This window comes from Salminus brasiliensis, chromosome 18, assembly GCF_030463535.1.
Source record: "Salminus brasiliensis chromosome 18, fSalBra1.hap2, whole genome shotgun sequence".
Lineage (NCBI taxonomy): Eukaryota > Metazoa > Chordata > Actinopteri > Characiformes > Bryconidae > Salminus > Salminus brasiliensis.
In genome coordinates this window covers 15101501-15116271 of record NC_132895.1, presented here as the reverse complement: position 1 = coordinate 15116271, position 14771 = coordinate 15101501, and the positions used below count along the sequence as shown (strand labels likewise).

Genomic DNA, 14771 nt, shown 5'->3' with positions numbered 1-14771 from the left:
GCCCTTCTCACATGTGTTTGTTTGTGAAGTTGCTTATTTACCCATAGAATAAATAGATTTAAAGGCTTAAGACCAGAGCATGCCTCCTCTGAAACACCTTGAAAAAGGGCCATCTGAGAGTTCAGCCTAATATTTATGGAAGTAAAAAAGGACACAAAAGCATGTGAATGCAGGTGTGAATTCTGATCAAGTTGAATGTATTTTCCGTGAAGGTAAATCATTTGGATTTGTGAAGCCTACGTTTTATAGGAGTGAATTAGGCAGTTTAAAATTCAAACTCACCTATTCAAGCCATCTATATAATCCTGATACTTAAGATGGATAAAGTGACCAGGTGTAAACGGGGTCGAATACCAGGATTAGAATGCACATTCCAATTTAGTTTTTAAAATGGAAAGAGCTCTCAAGGATAAACATTAAATCTTTTTCACTTCCATATATATATATGGAGTTATTGTGATATTGGGAAATACACTGGCTGCCTGTACAAAGAATAACTTTTTGATGTACAAATATATTTTGAATTCTGCTCAAAAGGCTAGTTATTGGGTTTTAAATGCCAGGCCAAATATAGTATTATGCCAGACTAAATCCTTGTCAAATGTCAACAGAATCAAAAAAGTATATTCTCTCATACTTATTAAGTTTCAAGCATTCTGTGACTAATAGTGTGTGGAATTGTCAGATGTTTTGGTAGTGTGCATGCTTTTGCCCTTTACTCATATTTTAACAAGATTTCCCTGGACTTTACCAGTCAGGCACCTGAATTGGATGTCATATTCCCTGTTGTAAACACTGTAAAGCATGTATGATCCAATAAGATGATACTAAACTGCTGGAAACCATAATATTTGCTTTTATTGTTTAAGGATAAGTTTTGAACCAAATGGCTTTGGATCACTTCAGTGGTATTCATCCCAGACACCCATTTGGTCTATACTGGGTAATTTACTGCAACACTGAGTCTCATTAGCTCCCCTGGAAATCTGTGGAAAGCCCTGTTCCATGGCTTGTGCTTTTAAATCCAACTATTCTACTGTCCAAATCAATGTGGCCAATGTACAGTCTGTTCATTTACTACATTACTTATGAATGTCCACAAGCATGTTTTTAAAACACAAATCTTCAGCCATTTAACCACTGCAGCAACTGAAAGAAAAAAAAAAGAAGCCAAACCTTTGGCAGTCATTCTTACAAAAAATGGTGGAGCATCATGTAATATTTTAAAACCGCTTTGGAAAACAGCTGTTTAATACTGCATGTGCAGCATCTTAGGATATGTGTTTAATTGTCTTGGAAAGTGGCTGCTTATTCTCATGATTGAGGCCATGTTTGTGAAAGTGATGAGACAGAGCTTTTGTGGTATTACAGAAGACAAGAAATATCCACAGTAATTCAGAAAGTATGTGCGCCATCTTAATGCTTAAGACTGGGACATTTGCCATTCTGAAACCGACATATTTGGGATTTTTACTTAAAGCTTTCCCCACTGACTTCCAGTTGACTTTCTGTGGTGAATCACTGTTGCAGGAAATGATTCTGTGCAAATGAACCATTGGAATGAACATCTAGGGTAAAAGATGCTGCTGTGATGCCTTTTTCATTTGGTTTACAAAAAGAGCTAACTTATCCTTTATATGTGTTTTTGTACATTAGAAAAAAAAGTAAGTATCGCTCATGATCCAGTTGGTTATCATGAGATGTTGACTTTGTTTGTTTTGACTGCTTACAATGAAGTTTTCTCCCAGTTTGATATGAGAATAGCAGTAAGCTGTCAACTGTAAATCCAAATGTTGAGATTTTTAACACTTTTTAAATGCATCAGAGTGTTTATTTGAGCTGTTCCCATGTTTGCGATTGAGAAGCATTGGCCCTTTCGTTGAGAGATTTCAATTCTACAACCATCTATGGCCAAGAGTCCTAGAGTGCAATATTGGCCTTATTGCTTCTTTTTGGTTGAGTAGGAGAGGCTCTCCCACTCCACCCTTCCCCTGTCTTGCTAGCCAACACAGGTGTCCGTAAACTGACAGCAAAATTGGCTGAATTCTTCAGCAGGCACACTGAGTTGGTGCATTAGCGACAGTTTATATTAGCTTCAGGTGTCTCTAAGGAAGAGCACGGTAGCCTTCTTCATTCTGGCTTGATAGAGGAGACCTAGTCAGTAGGTGAAATTTGATAACTCTAAAACTAACTAAACTAAAACTAACTTAAAAACTGGGAAAATTGGAAATATCCTGACTGGAACATTAAGTAAACACCATGGTTTAAACTCTAAATGCCAAAAATTGTTATTCTAGTTCTTAACACTATAATTTTGTTTATTTGTTACATTTCTGGTCAAATTTGAAGTCTTTTCAAACTCTCACCCACTTGCCAGGCCTCTCACTATCACACAATGCCACCAGTGCAGGAAGGTTTAAAGCTAACATCTTCTTCCTTCGAGTCGAATGAAGTGGGCCATCTTATCCTTTTGATATTCGCTAATGCAATGTCAGTGGACAGCTATCAGACCCCTGCACTGGCTAGCATCACACTGAGTGATGGGGGAGAGGGAGAGCCTACCCACCCAGACAGAATCAGACCCAGCACTTAGACAGCTGCACCACTCAAGAGCCCAGCTGACGTTTACTCAATGTTACTTTTAAGCTCTCTCCAAACAGGGGAGTATCTCAACTGAACGCTGTTAAATGGTGCAGATAAGTGCCATATCAAGTGGAAAAGAAAAACCCTTGGATATACAGTATGAATGACTATTCAGGTACTATTCTGCTTTTTCCAAGACAGACAATTGGACACTGTGTCTCAAATTGCCATTTAGGTGTTTCTGAAATTAAGCAGATAGTTCTGTAGGTTGTGATGGAGGATGAAACTCTGCAACGCTGCTGTCCCGTCCTCTCCCATATCCCTCAGCTGCAGCGCTGGCCTCAGGCCTGTCTCTGTCCTAACGCTTCATTGTGGCCATTCTGTAGTGTCCGGCTCCAGTGTTCAGTCATCCACGTGGCATTAGATCATTAGATCATATGGTTTTTGTTTTGTTGTCGGTATTGTCAACCATTTTTCCTCTGTTTCTGCTTGGCCTGCTCTTCCTACTGTGTCACTGATACCATGCAGCAAGCACAAGCCAACAGAATTAACGACATTGTGTTACAAGAAGAGTTTTTTGTTTGATTCCAACTCAATAAAAGTCATTCTCGGTCAGAGGAAATGCTTTTTTTTAGTGTTGATTCATAAAGCACTTTCGACCCAAAAAAAAGACGTAGTTCTTGTAACTGAGGGAATTTGACAGATTTTGGCTGGGACAACTGTTTCATAGACACTACTATATACACTACTACTATATGTACTATATTCTATTTGCCAGTTGAAGGGCCTGAAATTGCTTTATGGATCTGAATATGTCCATGGTTTGTATACATACTCTATCTAATGTTTTCGAGAGTTACTTATGTTTGGAATTTATGTTCTCTTTTGTTTGTCTTTCTGTTTGTGTTTTTTTGATGTTAACACTCTTGTTGTTGCGTTTTCTGTTTCATGTTTGTGTAATTTGATTTCCAATGTTTTGTATTTTCCATGTGACCCCATCCCCCTCCCACTTTTCCTTTCAACAAATCTTGCACGTGTATATCATGTGACTTTGTCATGTGGCTCTTGCATGGTGCTGATGATGTGGTCTTCGCTGGCGAACAGAAGGTAATTTTTTGTTTCTTTGTCATTTTTGGTCCATTTCACATTAGGACTGAACGCAGAAACAGTTAATCATGAATTAGATGAAACATTCACCCAGTGCCATCAACTTTCATGGACCATTTCATTCATGAGCCATTGATTCTCACAGAGCTTTATGCTGCCCACTTGAGTTTTGGGGTTTGACATTAAAAACAATCGGCACCTCTGCTTGAACAGTAATCCAGTAGGCCTCTGCTATAAAACTGTAAAACACTTCAATAACCAGTCACAGTGCTGAGATATAACAGCCATATAGGATGTAAAATATAGCGAGCATTGTCCTTTCATTGCTACAGTCTGTACAGTGCATTCTGTGAACATCTATATTGCAAAGATCCGCTTTGATTACTGTGGCAGAGTCGCAAAAAGAGCCGACATTAAAATTCAATAACTTAAACTGACATTGTTCAGCACTGCTCCCCACATTTTATAGACATCACAATGTAATGTTGCTCACTTTGATATTTGTAATGTTGCGTATCATCTACATGACTGGCATTTCCGATAAGTGACGTAAAGAAATATAACCATGCACCATCCCTAATATGATGTAATGAGATGCACCCTGGTCAGACTAACAGTACTACACGCCTTACACTTCACATTACTGCATGCGTGCAAGTTCACACACACTTCTGTTCGGGCCTGTGTCTTGTCTTAGTCTCCACTTTGTAGAGATATCTGTTCATGCATGTTCTGCGTGTCTGTATGTCACGGTGTCAGCGCTGTCTCGTCTGGTATTCATGTGTGCTTACGCAAGAAAAAGGACAGTAAAGCTGTGCACTATCTTTATACTGTGTACGTACTGTATACAGGTCAGTAGAGCCACAAATGATGCAGATGAAGCCTTGGGGTCCTATTGTGGATCCTGATTGTGTTTTTGAGGATTTTTTGGCAATTGGCGATCATTTTCTGACTGTGATGTGGAGCGATGGCCTCAATCTCACTGTTGCATGGTAGAGCATGTTTCTGTCTGTCTGCCTTCTTTATCTCCTTAACCTTAAATGCTCTTTTCTCTTCATAGCATCTGGACAAACCTTCACCTAACTGGGAATGATGTCCATGACCGGATCTCTAAATTTTAGTTGATTTAACCATGCCATCTCTGTGTGAAACGCTTTCCTTTATTACTAACCCAGGTTTTATTTGATTTCCAGTATCAAATCACGCATCTTGCTCTTGGTGTAAGGAAATCTAACCAAATAACACCCAAGATGTACTTTCATAATGGTTATTGTCCTGAATTGATTTGATATGCCTTTGATTGAAGACATAAAACATTTTAAATGGGGGGAAAAGGGTAGTGAGACATTTAATCAAGATTAATGGTCGTCTTTTCTTCCACATGCTGTTTTTTCTCCATCAGGGTCACAAATATTAGATTCCTTCATTCCATCTCAGTAGGACATACATTTAGATATGCATTTATAGCTCGGGCCAGAGTCTATCCCATAACTCTTGTCTGTCGTGTTTGTAAAAGCTAGCGGTGGGGTGTTCTTTGGACAGTGTGACATTGAGTGCTAATGGGACCAGGCTAGTGGCTATTTGTGATGATTAATGAAAGGGCTGTAGTCTCCTCCCAGGCTCCTCTAGTGACACAGGTGGCCAGCGAACATCCCAAACAAGTCCACACACATACCTTCCGCTCCCCCTTGGCCTTGCTGATATTATTAAATGTAATGCAGGAGCACCTCCAATCAAAGTGAGGAGGATAATTAAGGCCGCGCTGTCATTAGGCAGTGGGTTTGGCCAGATAACGAGCTTCCCCTGAGAGTGTATTACAGCCATGCTCCCTCACTCGCTCGCTCTGCCACTGGCTGCCGGCCCCTAGCCCCCACGTCTCGTTACGGCCGTGCATGGCTTCCATGCCTTGGCTCTCTTCTCCCAGGAGCACAGAGCTCTCACTAATGCTTAATATGTAGGGGGAGATTCAGAGAAAGCCATCATTATGCCCCCCCTAAAAAGGACGACACAATGCCATGCCTTGACAATTGGGGAGGGGGGATAGAATTAGAGTGCTCGGCATAGCAAATACCTTGTTAAATTAACTACCACAGTGTTCTAGCGGGTGCCAGTCTGCACGGTGCTGTTTTAGTGCTGCGCTGTGTCCATTAAGAAGACCAGAGGGAATTTCTCTTACATAGCAAGAGCTCATAAAGGACAGTAGGACGATAAGATAACTATAGCCCTTGTATCAGTTAAAAAAACAAAGTGCTTCACAAAAATATTTTCTGTCATGCTTGCAGAGGTTCTCTGAAATTCAGCTGTAGACAGCCATGATAAATTATTTAGAGTCGTAATTTTAGAACTCATCCAAAACATCAGGACACTTAACCGGTATTACGAATGCTTTGGAATTGCCTCACATACTGTATCACAATTTGGGAAACTTTCAGTAGAAATGTTCTGCTGCAGCCTAATAGCTTGATCTTTTATTCAACAACATTACAAGGGAAAATATTATTTCTGAAATATATATTTGAACGGAGTGTCCAAACTTTTGCATACAACAGAACGTTTTACAGTATAGATTTCCCAGTCTTAAAACTCTCTTATCTACTTATGGGTAACTTTAATACTTACAAGTTTCATCTTAGTTGAAAAGTCGCTGTCCTAGTCAACATTCAACAACATTTAGCATATATTTAGGTTATAATAACTTACATGTTACCAGCTGCTTTAATTATAGCCTTCCTGGCAGGCCACGATATGTCTGTTGTTCGAAATTGTCTCTCACTGGCTAGAATTGGCTGGCAGGTTGGCAGATAACTCATTCATACAGTTGGTGTGCTCACCACAGAGGCTCCTGTGTCTGCTGTAGTTGTGTTGAGGGCCTGGGCTAGGAAACACATACTAATCCCAAACTGCTCTGGATCTCCTCTAACTGTATGTGTTCTTCTCAGGGGAACCCAATCCTCCTAAACTAGAGGTCAAGCTGCTATCTACAGGCAACGAGCTCAAGGTCAACTGGATCAAACAGGACGATGGGGGCTCTCCCATCAAACACTACCTAGTGCGCTTTAGAGCTGTGAGTATGATGGGACACAAGGTAACATGCTTTACTGAAGCTTTGCACATCACCCAGCCTAAATTATTTAGCACGCCTCCATGTATTGGCTTCTCTTTCATGAGAAACATGGTTTTGAAGGATGTCTATCTACAGGGCATTGCACATGGGTAGCACCAGTACTGGTCACTAGAGATGAAGATCTCAAATTTCAGCATGATTCAGTTTAATTGTGTTGGTGCAGTTCGGTTTTTAGAGTACATCAGAAATATTTGCAGAGGTAAAGTGTAATAATAACAGTAAAATATTTTTATTGATTTCAAAATCAGTGCAGTTGAATCAATACCTTCATACTGATGCCTCGCAATGCACTGATGCATTTTCATGCCCTAAATGTAATATTTCGGAAGTAAGCATTGTATGTCTAACCATTAAACAGGAAATATTTAATTGAATTTTATATATAATAAATTCTTACATCCCAAAAGAATCCATTTGAATTGCCACCTTCAGATCTGTGAATCACTTAGCAAGATGCACCACAGCTGACCTTGTACCTGTGTATTTTTGCACAGAAGCACCGCTCTGAGTGGAAGCCAGAGATCCGTCTGCCTCATGGCAGCGAGTATGTTGTGCTGAGGGGTCTGGACTGGAACACGGAATACGAGGTTTACGTGGTGGCTGAGAACCAGCAGGGACGCTCCCAGCCTGGCATCCTTTCCTTCAGGACCTCCCCGGAGCCCACATCCATTCCAGGTACAACTGTCTACCCTCAACCCATTATCACCCCCCACCCCAGCCACAGCCACTGCCAACCTGCACGGCCAGCAGCCCCCTATCATCTCTTCCCCATACTTCCTTAACCCTAAGTCTCTTAAGACAGTCTCTTATGACTATTACCAGAGTGTTTAGCAGGTATTTTCATTCAGTGTAGCCTAGACACCTACTGTGATGGGAATAGGCCATTTGACTGACATACAAAACAGCCATCCAAGTTGGTGGTGCTGCATCAAAAAGAGACTCGTGTGAAACAGAGTGATTTGCTCATTGTCAAACATGGAAGACATTCCTGTAAACAAACAAAAACAAATTTAGTATGACTGTAGTGACTGTGCCTGCTCTAGATGGCTTATCTGTATAGCCAAATAGCCAGCCAAAGTGTAACTGGTAAAATTACAGTAACTGTGGTCATCTTAGCTTACAATAAATATCAGATTGTCAGTGTACCCCTGTGGGCGAAGTGTCTGAGGCTGACACTACCCCAACCCTAACCTCAGTTAACCTGGCTTTTTCCCTGCTCTGGCCGGGATTATTTGGGATGCAGTCAGTGTTAGCTCAGGTTGTGGCCTGACCTCCCCCCGGGAGAGCCCTGGGCCTACGGAGAGCAATTTGACACAGGCTGAGGCTAATGAGACTGGGCTAGATGAATGGAGTAGAGTGAGGGATGCCTCGGAGAGCTGCTTGGGGTTAAGCCTGGAGACCCTGCTGCAGCTTAGTGTTGCTTAGCTGCTCTCTGGGGCTGTGCTTCTAGCCTGCCCCCTATGGCAACCCTTGACTCACTCCTTCAGTGAGCTTTATTGCTCCACTCAAAGCAATTGCAGATCATATCAGCGAAGATGAAATTTCTTTTTGGCACTTGACAGGCAAAGCAACACTGAGTCCCCCGCCCACCCACTACTCCCCACCCAGTTTTCCCCACCTTATTCCATCATGTTGGCTATGGCTGTCTGTGCTCTGTTCGCAGGGCTGTGGTTTTGGAGACCCCTTAAACTCTGGGCTCACTGCTTTAGTATTATGCTGAATGTTTACTATCAAGTACAAATGACTCATTGGTATTTATTTAAAGAGAGTGAGGAGTTTAATGTGGACCTGCCGTCTGGTCCTTAGAGTTTAAGGGGTTTAATCTGCCTCCCCACAGATCAAGAAAGGGGCCGTGTTTCTCTCGCTCTCTCTCTCGCTCTCTCTCTCCCTCTCTGTCTGTCTCTCTCTCTCTCTCTCTCTCCATTTCTCTCTCTCTCTCTCCATCTCTCCCTCTAAGCTCAGTGCAGTGTCTTGCTGCAGTAGGAAGTCTACACTGAGCAGAGAGGACTGAGGCCTCTGGTTTCTGTGGGGATGCAGGCTCTGGCCTTGCATGGTGATGCTTCGACAGGATTAATGTGTTAATGCTTTCCTGAGGACCTAACAGACATCTGCCGGTGCATGGCGTAAGGACCCCGCTTTCTCTCATCCGCTTGGTGGGAAGCAGCCATAAATAGCAGTGGGAGCTTTGGATCTCAGTGTGTTTTGGCCTAGCAGGGTTCAGAAACCCTTCTTGTTTTCTAAGGGTATTTCATGTCATTTCTATACCCTCTACCAAGGGTCTCTCATTTACTGCATTTGGTGGAAATCACTGTCAATTATCAAAACTGAGCATCTGGGTGTGTCCTATCTGAGTACAGTGGGATGGAAAAGGGGAGAGCCGTATGCTGTACAAACCCAGGCAGTTATTTTTCCGCTTATAAATTCTGTGTAGTATATAATCAGGGCTTTGTAGAACACTGTAGAAGACACTTGAACACATACAATATTGAAAATTGAAGCCAATCTTGAATCCTAAAGCGAATTACTACAAGATGTGTAGTGTTACACCCCTTTCCTCGCTGAACTCGCCCGTGCTTACACATCGCTGTGCCAATTGGAGTTATTAGCTCCGATGTGTAACATGTGGGCGTTCAAAGGGCATGGAGGCTTTTTATTTTTAGCCCAACATCTGCATCGCCTCAGCCTCAACAGCTGGCCTTAGCAAATACAATGAAAAACAGCTGCTTGGAAAGCCGCCCAGGCTCTATTCTCCGTTTATATCAGAACCATGAAACATGAAGTGAGGTTAGGTGCAGCTATATTACAGGAATGGGTCTGTTTAATGACTGACCTTTTATCTTTGAGTCACGGATGAGGGAGGCTATTAGGTTCACTTATCGCTTCGCCAAAGTTCCTGTTAAACTGTGTGGGATACGGTGGGAATGATGATAATGAGCCATTAGATTCCACGCGTTCCAGAAAGGTCTGGAACGTGCGGCCGTATTCAGCCCCAGCCGTTAATTCACATCCAGCTATCCAAATCTCCCCAGCTACTGTTTGACCAGAAGTGAGACTGTTCTAAAACAATGGCCGCTAACGTTGCACAGTTTTAGTAACACTTGAACACTCATCCAGTCATCCGACAAACCATTTACACTGTGTTGCATCATAACCTGTTTGTTTCTTTTTTATTTTTCCTGACTGTGCAACATTCCCTGGTATGAACGATCCAGCAGGACTATGTATGATTCCAGTGACTCCAGATTTCATAGACCTTTAAGCATTTCTTTACAACATCAGTTTAAACAGTTTTGCTGCAGTTGCTCACAAAAGGGGTGCTACGTTTAATACCAGGGAAGTTGCTTAATGTTTCTGGCCTCTCTCTTTGTGTGTGTCTTTTTTTTCTGCCTTTTCCAGTCCATCCATCATGTGGCCCCTTAACCCTTTGCCTGCTGTGCTCTCCCTGTCATTTGCTGTGCTATTAATATGCTATGGCTTTTCTTCCTTTGTTTTTTTTTTTACTAACTTGCTTGGGTTTTTCTTTAATCTTCTTTTCTAATCACAGTTTAACCGTTCAGACTTAAGTTTCTGTATTTGACCTATTTTCTATCTCTCTCTTTTTCTCTTTCTCTCTGTTTTCTCTCCCTTTCTTTTTTCCAAATTTCTTTCCCTCCTCCACCCCTCCCTTCTCTCCCTTGTTCTGTCTCTCCATATGTGAAATTGGACACTTCTGGACCATTACATTTTCATTCACACAAACACTATTTTTCCTTTTTTTAATTTTCTCTTTTTGTCCTTTTTTGAAATGTGGCTCTTTTTTGTTTTTCTTTCTTTTTTTTTATTGATTGATTTATTAATTTTTTTTTTTTTTTTTTGCTCTTGTTTTTTTGCGGTGGTGCGCTCTCTGTCTCTGTGGTGTCCCGGTGCTGTGTTCATGGTGTGGTGGTTTGTGGCCGCTGTGTGGCTACCTCAGCTACCCTTGGCTGCTCCTGTGTCACGTACGCTCTGGTCACTCTCATGCTGCCCATGGTGACTGTGTTCTTGCTCTCATAAACCAGAGCTTGAGGAGAGAAGCACTTGCCCCTGGCCCACTCTCCGACTCTCCGAACGCCCCCCTTTTCTACGCCTTCAGATCCTCCGGCTGGCTTAAAACAAACAGACAAACAAACAAAGAAAAAAAAGAAAACAACGAGAAAAAAAGGAATCAGTTTCATGTTAATGGGGGTTAAGAGTGCTCTGTACTTGCATCATTCTAAATGTTCTTTTAGACTTTTTTTTGGTTGTTTTTTATTTTTTTGCAGTTTTTTTCATTTTCCCATATAACTTTTTTTGTTGTTCAAATTAGGCCACATCTGTTTGAGAAGATATTTTTCAAACCATGGACTTTACTGAAGCTTCTGAAGCACTGTAGAAAATCCTACCGAGAATGAGTTTGGCCACAGGCTTCTCTTGGCATTGTTCTCAGTGCACAATTACTGAGAGGGCACCTTTAACCAAGGGATTTTATATAAGTCCTGCTTTGATCACACAAAATTTCTATTCAGTTTCTTATTCCTCCTTCCTTGATCCATTGCTTGGTCACAGGGCTCATAAACGGAAGACGATTTTCAAGAGGACAGGCTCCAGCCTTGTGTGTTGATATTGAAATGTGTTTTTGTGAGAAAATGTACATAATTTTAGATAATTCAAAAAATGACGGTATGCTTCTTGTTTTGGATTTTTATTTACTTTCTGTTCTTTTCTTTTTTTTCTTTGCGTCTTACTTGAGAACAGACAACATTCAAAACTACTACTACCGATGTCAAAAGTGTGATTTGACTCTACTCTGTAATACGGTTTTGTAACTCATGCGTTCTCATGTGTTCTCATGCAGTAACCATGATAGGTTTTAAGAAGAAAAAATATAAAAAATTAATGTGTTGTTTTTTTTAAGTGAAGGATAAATATGAGCTATTGGATCAGTTGTAAGAAGCACAGTGGGATCTTGAGTCATAGCCTTATGCTAGTTGGTGTTCATAGAGTTGCATGGGATCATATTACCACATAAACATAGTGTGTGTGTGTATGTGTGTATCCCCACACTGACATGGTGCTGAATGTTGGTTCAAACAGACCCACAGAGCCTTCTTAAGGCAAGTGTGTTCTGCTGTCTTGGTTTCTGTTGGAAAAAAACATTCATCAACTGAAATGCTAAAAATTCCTTAGAGCTAAATTTTAGTTTTGCTTTAAGAACATATAACATTTTTTTTAAGAACGCTTTACTTGACACCCTGTCCCGGAGCCTGTCACGACTCCCGCAGACATTTGTGTGGACTTGACATCTCCCGTTCTGTAACACGTAATAAATGAACACGTATTGACACTTGCTACATTGTTCACTGTTGGCTAGCTGTCTGTCACTAACCGAGATTGGGGGGGGGGTGTATATGTGTGTCAGAAAGCCTTGAGTCTAGTAAAATTTCTTCTTTTCTTTCCAAGACCTATGCAGATATTTCCAGGGAGGGTGTCAATTAAAGCGCAACTAATGCAACAAAGTGTCTTACAGTGTAACGGCCCATAACTTGGATATGACGCTGGGGAAGTGGGGGGTGGGGGGTGGCGATGTTTAAAATAGTCCCAGAGTAGCGTTTGCTCCCAATTTTGGAAATTGATTCTCGTAATAATAAAAAATGCGCCCTGGAGGTTCAACTCCTGGAAACGCATGTGCCAATCACCTGCGTGGGTTTTTCATTCATATTGAGGTACCTCTCAGTGCTCATTTATTATTCATTAGAAATGTCAAGCTTTGCTCTGCCAGTCCAAGCAGAGTGCTCATGAACCGTAGTGGTCACCTTTTTCTCTTTTTTCCCCTTTTGAAGTCTGTATCAAAGAACTGAAGAGGATCGAGGATTTTCACAATGCAGCAAATGCCAAATTCCTCTTTTCAAAGCGGGGCATCCCAGCGGGTAGCCATTGTTTTTTGTTTGAATCCACACAGCATCCACTTTTGTTGGTCATGCTGTGTAATCAACAGTTTGGATGCCATCCTGGTTCATTGTGTTGCTTCGAGCACTGGGTGCAGTAGCTCAGTTCAGTCTACTCCTATTAGAAGAAAATTATTTGGAAAAAAAAATGATTCTCCACTGCAGGGCCAAATGGTCACTATTCCACACCAGTGTGGATCCATTCGTCCAGTTACAGTTTTTTCCATTTGCTGTGTTGTTAAATCAGGACCAGGAGGTACAATGCATCTCTAAAATTATGCAATAGTTTCGCTCTTTAGACTTGTGCTACAACTACAAGGCTAATGTAGCTACCTAACGCTAGCTACCTAACTAAAGCCGTAATTCATCTGTTAGCATTATTCTGTTTATTCTGCATGCCTACATCACTAACCATGTCAAAGATGCCAATTTTCTAGATGCTAATGGCATGCTAGAGATGTTGTACAAGCAGATTTGGGGCCAATCAGCAGATCCCCACGTTCTGTGGCCCAAAGTACGGTAAGCTAACAATGCTGAAAAAAACAGGCTTAGCCCTGTTCTAAGCATTCATTGCAGAACCGTTTTCTTGTGGGAAAAGTGCTCAAAACCATTTGGCCCTGCAGTGGAAAAGAGACCTTGGAATCCGAAATTGGAGCAGTTAGAAAAATTGAATGCAGTTCCCTTGACTTTTGTTTTTCTAGAAGGCATTGTTACTCATGTTAGCAAGCATAAACTTCCGCTTAGCCATTAAAACAGATGAAGTACCATACTTTATCACAGACACTAAGCTTTACAACTTCAACAGTGCAGTGCCGGTTTTATGCATATTGGAAGAGCCCAACAAGTCCACGACTACTGCGATAATTGCTGGCACATTTTGCAACAAATTAATTACAGCACTAAATGTGGCTCATAAAAATGTATTGAGGAAGAGTTGTGCCACGTAAAGCTTCATTTCTATATCAACCACAGCCCTAACAGGTGTTCGGTGTGGCAGCTTCATCCTTACAGTCGCAACTTCCATTTGCTTTCATTAGCTATTAAAATGCACATATATAAGACACCTCCTACCCAGCAAAAGTCTTTTTTTAATCAGCAAACTGCATTCCCCATTGTGTTTCTACCTGCATTTGGAATTCTATTAGTTATCTCTGCAGTTTGGGCCCGAATCTGTGGAGACGGCTGAGAGGCCTTTAAGGACTTTTTTCGGCATGGTGCTGACTCAGCAGGTGCTTGTATTGTTTGGTTAGCGAGGGAGAGCTAGGCGCCGGCCTTTGTGGCTCAGATGTGTGATGTGATTTATCGCACTTGTTAAAATGCAGGCCGGAATGGAGGAAAACAAGCGTTCAGCCTCGCCGTGCCCCGAGCTAGACAGAAAGCCCTGAGCCCTCTCTAGCTGGGCAGTAGATTAAAGCTGTCAGCCATGCCTGCTGATCTCTCCGGCCAGCGGAACTCTCCAAAACACAGCTAGAGACGGAATCAGAAATACATGATGGACAGAGAGAGATGGGGAGGGAGAGAGAGAGAGAGCAGCACAGTATAAAAGTCTGACATGGTGGTCAGTTCATATCTGAAAGCCACAATTGGGGATTTCAGAGCATCGAAGTGTTAACCCCAGCACTGAGGTGTCTAACATGCTGAAAGAATGAGTGCAGCGCTTCTCAAATCCGTAGACATGATGTAAGAACTCAGTAATCTACAGAAATATGTTATTAAATATTTCTACTGTTCACAATATTATACTATAGAATAATATAAGCTTCGTTTAGTAGTTTACCAAGCCCTGGGTCTAAGTTCATTTGGTCTGTGGAGACGAATACTATTAATGAAGGAAGAATATACATTAAGCTTGTTTTCCACTCCACCCACTAGCATCTGACATAATGTTTTCATCAGACTAGCAGTATTTCAACTTCCTATGTAGCTGTCTGACATACCAATGGCCAAGTAATGAAGTTACATAGAGTCTACCTATTTGTACATACATATTTTTGTTAAAATATATTTCTGACATA

The 14771-nt window shown here is 41.5% G+C and overlaps 1 protein-coding gene across 7 annotated transcripts in view; it reads left to right on the top strand.

Annotated features, from left to right (window-relative positions):
* ncam1a (neural cell adhesion molecule 1a) overlaps window positions 1-14771 on the top strand; it is a 237194-nt gene that overhangs the window by 200879 nt on the left and 21544 nt on the right. For 5 of the 7 annotated variants that reach the window (XM_072661990.1, XM_072661993.1, XM_072661991.1 and 2 more), the window contains 2 exons: window positions 6630-6754; window positions 7309-7489. In XM_072661990.1, coding sequence (XP_072518091.1) covers window positions 6630-6754; window positions 7309-7489 — 306 coding nt within the window. Of the gene's footprint in view, window positions 1-6629; window positions 6755-7308; window positions 7490-10766; window positions 12419-14771 lie in introns of those variants that run through there. The other 2 variants (XM_072661994.1, XM_072661995.1) reach the window with 2 other exon arrangements.